This window comes from Morus notabilis, unplaced genomic scaffold (assembly GCF_000414095.1).
Source record: "Morus notabilis unplaced genomic scaffold, ASM41409v2 Scaffold276, whole genome shotgun sequence".
Taxonomy (NCBI): domain Eukaryota; kingdom Viridiplantae; phylum Streptophyta; class Magnoliopsida; order Rosales; family Moraceae; genus Morus; species Morus notabilis.
The window spans coordinates 798,567-803,550 of NW_010361626.1; the positions used below are offsets into that span (position 1 = coordinate 798,567).

The 4,984-nt window shown below is 38.2% G+C and overlaps 1 protein-coding gene and 1 long non-coding RNA gene across 2 annotated transcripts; both read right to left on the minus strand.

Annotated features, from left to right (window-relative positions):
* Nucleotides 1-3,259: 3,259 nt before the first annotated feature.
* On the minus strand, nucleotides 3,260-3,983 carry LOC112092013. The gene is made up of 2 exons (XR_002902395.1): nucleotides 3,795-3,983; nucleotides 3,260-3,471 (listed from the first exon to the last, which is right to left on the minus strand). It is a non-coding gene; the product is annotated as an uncharacterized LOC112092013 (long non-coding RNA).
* Nucleotides 3,984-4,045: 62 nt separating this feature from the next.
* On the minus strand, nucleotides 4,046-4,984 carry LOC112092002. Its single transcript, XM_024167049.1, has one exon. The coding sequence runs from the start codon at nucleotides 4,982-4,984 to the stop codon at nucleotides 4,046-4,048; it is 939 nt and encodes a 312-aa protein (XP_024022817.1).

Genomic DNA, 4,984 nt, shown 5'->3' on the forward strand with positions numbered 1-4,984 from the left:
GATTCCGACCACCACGGACGGCGGTGCTCCGGCCAGAATCGAGCTGTGAAAATGGATGGGTTTTCTTCGTCTCGCTGTACTGAGTCCATAGGGACTGAAATCATCTCAATCGGAGGTCGGATGGCGGAGATATCACGACGGGAAGAAATGGGAATTTCGGAACTTCCGCCGGCGATTGCGGCTGATTCCGGCGGGGTTGGAGGTCGTGCCGCATGTCGTTGAACTCAGCTCGTCGAGATCTTTCTATTGACACCGGCGGTGTCAAAAATGGAGGTCGGAATCTTAACTTGAGTATTTGGCCATTGATGGTTTGTGTGAGAGAAAACGTGAGAGGAGAGAGAATGAGCGAGAATAAGAGAAAGAAAGTGCAAAAACCCTAAAAATTTCACTATATAAAGTATCTGATTAAGGCAAGATTACGTGCCTGATCTTATCCTCAATTATTTCCTCTAAACAGATTAAATTTATACTGATTAGAGGTAATTAGTTTAGTTCACGTAAGTTAATCTACTACTTACAGTCCAATATCAATTTTTGAATAATTCAATATTGTTTTATATTCTTACTCACGTAATATTTCAAACTGTTTCAAGTCTTGAAATTAATTTTAGACTGAACAAATTCTAAATTTTAATTTTCTGTATTCTATCCCAAGAATGACGTTTCTGACAGTGTCAACTCCCGAGCTCATATTGTATCCATCTACTATAGGTATTTATCTTGTGACTTTAACCTAACTGTCTAGCAATTAAGGATTTTTTTCTTCTTTTAAAATGCCAGTGCGTTTTTTTTTATACGCCGCTAACATCGTGCTGTGCTTAGAGATTCTTGAAATTAAGATTCTCAAACTATACTTGTACTGAAAATTATTCCGCCTTAAAATACGGCGAGAATTTATCGATCGAATTTACTTGATCGAAACATGAACTTAACATGAAATTTGCTATAGAATTTAGGAATACATATATTAATTCCATAAATCCTCCATTCACAATATAACATAATATTTTCTAAGAAAATTCTTGGCTTAAAAATACATGAATTGTATTATTTAAGGTCTGGAATTTTCTCAGTCATTACATATGCTTTGTCCCAATCAAGGTGTGTAAATGCAACTATTTATTATGAGTAGATTACCAGCAAAGAGGAAAAAAATGACATCAAATGAAGAATGAAAGTAAAAAAAAAAAAAGCAACAACAACATTCAGAAAAAAAAGACTCAGTCGGTTCGGTTTTTAACCGAACCTCTCAACCCAAAACCGAAACTGAAACGCTTAGGAAGCAGTTCGGTCGGTTAACCGAACTGACTATATTCGGTTCCGCGTGGCGCATTTTTTTTTTCAGTTTTTGAGCAGTCAATTTTTCGATCGGTGGTGGTCGATTTCAGTTTTACAGTTTTTTTGCACAGTCCTACTTTAATATCCTATGAGATGTACGAACATATCATGGTAAGTACTTTTACATCCATATATTTAAACCTCATTACATTACATACATTTTTTTTTTGCTAATCACATTACGTGCTTTTAAAAATATTTCATGAGATTTAACTTGCAAGTACAATAAATTTCATGGATAAGCATGTGCCTAGGGAATTTGTTCTTGTTTTAATATCCTGTGCATACGTTTGCCTAAAACGTGTAAAAGGATACCTATTAATAAGATCAATCGGAGAAAGGACACATGAAATTAATAGTTTTATATTGATCAATATTTCCTGCTTGCAAACATGTTATTGAACTTAATTCATTGAGAACGACAAATCCTAGCAACATATATAATTTAATGAATATCATTAGTTTTATATTTGATCAATTGCAACCAAAAGAAAAACGCCAGGAGATATAAACACCAAATAGACCGATAGGTCGGCAAAAAATAGACAGTCAGCGGCAGGCAGGTCCGGCACAGCAACAGTGTAAGAGTATTGCCAATAATATTGATAATGTTTTGATACTTTGAGCTAAAAAAAAAAAAATTATATATTTTTTTGCTGTGACAAAAAAATTATATTCTAATGATAAATATACCATTATTAATATTGGTTATTTTTCAAGTACGCTACAATTTTCTCTCCATTTTTTTGACAGTTTTAATTATCGTCGTTGAAGAAGTTAGGTAATAGCTTGTTAGTTAATTAGAAATATATTGAGTCAGCATTCTCGATCTGTTAGAAATCTGTAATTCGTCCCAATGGCAGATAATTACTTCTTGATTTCCTTCAAATCTTAATTAAATAAAGCTAGTAAAAATACCTCATCATCTCATCAATTATATTCACTTGATCAGTCAAACCATTTACATTAATCGCTCACTAAACTGAGAATTTCTCTCTTCTAAAACTTTGATTATACCGTAACTAAATTTTTTCATTCACAATATCATGACCAAGTGTCTGGAGATGAGAGGCCACATGGAAATCTGACCATGTCAGCCGGCCTAACTTTTGATTTTGGTGGAAAAAAAAAATAAAAGGGTAAAACAACATTATTTTACCCTCAAAAAAAGAAAAGAAAAAAAAAAAACAACAATAATATTATTTTCCATTTTGTTGATATCCCATCCAGCCGAATGTTTCAAATTGCCAGATTTTTATTTTTTTACAGAAATCAAAAGATATTGAGCCTAACTCAACCTAACAAAACCGGCTTGTTAGGGGAGGATTGCCCTCACCTTATTAAGTGGATCATGCTAATATCTCCAGCCAATGTGAGATTCTAATACGCCCCCTCACGCACAGCGTGGACCATGCTAAACCGCTGCGAATAAGTCGATATTAGGGGACCCAACATTGCAAAACTGGGCCTGCTCTGATATCATTTTACAGAAATCAAAGGATATTGAGCCTAACTCAACCTAACAAAACTGGCTTGTTAGGGGAGGATTGCCCTCACCTTATTAAGTGGATCATGCTAATATCTCCAGCCAATGTAGGATTATAATACGCCCCCTCACGCACAACAACGAGCGGACTTGATGGCAACATGAAATTGATTCAGAATCATATGGTAAAAATGAGGAACAACCTTTTTAACTTCTGATTTGGCTTGTAACAAAAATAACCAGGTGTTTCTTGTGCAATCATCTACAATAGTGAGAAAGTAACGGTGACCCTCTGTTGTTGGTGTGTGAAAGGGACCCCAAATGTCCATGTGAATTAAATCAAATGGTTTTGGTGACAAGTGATTATGAGATTGAAAAGGTAAACGCTTTTGTTTTGCAAGGGGACAAACCGAACAATGTAAATGATCAGAAACGGACGAGGAAGGCAGATTTAATTCTTTATTCATTGATTTCAACTTTACATCAGAGGGATGTCCAAGCCTAACATGCCAAATGTTCTGTTTGGGCAATTTGGAGGAAATAAAATTGCATGAAGAAAACTGATTACAAATGGGATTGCCTAAATCTAGAAAATATAGGTTGCCATCTCGTCTACCCATCCCAATCGTTCTCCTCTAAGCAAGGTCCTGAATACAACAAGAATTTGACCAAAAAACAACAGAACAGTTGTAAGCTTTAGTGAGGGCAGTTACACTCAAAAGATTAAAACGAAATAAGGGAGTAAAAAACACACTAGACAAGACTAAAGAATTTGGTAAGATGACTGAACCAATGTGTGTGACATCCACTTGGTCTCCATTCGGTAGCGTGAGTTTTGTTCCGGGTGATGGAGTGAAAGACGAAAAAAGTGTGAGATCGGAGCATACGTGACGCGTAGCACCCGTGTCAATGACCCAACTACCAGAGAGGGGTGAAACGGAAGAAAAATTAGGCGAGTAGGAATGTATACCTGTGAAATGAGAGGCAGATGGAACATCGGGCTTATGAACTTCAGGTTGGTTGCTGGTATTGAGATGAAGTTGCGAACTCAGAAGCGCAATGAGCCTTTGACATTCATCCTGAGTGAAGGAAGAAGAGGTCTGAATCGGACTTTGCGCTAGAGGCGATGGAAACACTGGCGGCAGCTTTTCTATGAAAACCTGATGAGCAAAGTTGGATTGAATGGAGTTCTGTGGGCAAGTTGCTCTAGATGGGCCGGACCTAGATCTGGGCTTGAACCCAGGTGGATAGCCATGTAGTTATAGCATTATCAACCGTGTGGCCCATTAGTCCACAGTGTGTGCAGCTGGGCCTATTACCTCTAGGCTTGTAACGATTGAAAGCAGCAACTGCGTTGGTCACCGGTAAGGGAGAAACAAAGGTAGATGACTGGAAAACCATGGATTCTGGTGTAGCCGCAACTTCAGCACCAATAGTTCGCTGACGTTCTTCTTGAACAACCAGAGAGAAAGTTTTAGAAATAGAAGGCAGAGGGCCGATCATCAAGATCTGCACACGTATGGATGCAAAAGAGTCATTCAAACCCATTAAAAACTGCATCACATACTCTTGTTGTTGATATTCCATCCATTTCTTCATTCCTCCACAGCTGCAAACGGGAACAGGCTGATAATCTTTGAGTTCATCCCAAAGAATTTTGAGCTTGGTGTAGTAGTTGTGGACATCAAGAGACCCTTGAGATAACCCAAGTAGAAGCATCTTGATCTGGAAAATACGAGGTACGTTGCTTTGATGAAATCGTTCATACAAATCATTCCACACATCTCTCGCACTCTCAAGGTAGAGTAGACTGTCTGCTATCTCTTTCGTCACCGAGTTGAGAAGCCAAGAGGTCACTATGCTGTTGCATCTGGACCAAAAACTAAAGGTCAGGTCATCAGAGGAAGGTCTCTGTAGAGTGCCATCCACAAATCCCACCTTATTCTTGGCATTGAGCGCCATGAGCATAGATATGCTCCATGTGTTGTAATTTGGCCCATTCAAGGGATGTGAAACCATGGTGAGACCGGGATTATCACCACTATGGAGGTAGAAAGGACTGTTAGAATCCTCCATAGTAGATGCCAACCTCTGCGATGAACCACTGGCTGGTGTAGTAGCCAAAGGCTCGAAGTGATTCTGCTGACCACCACGCGCCAT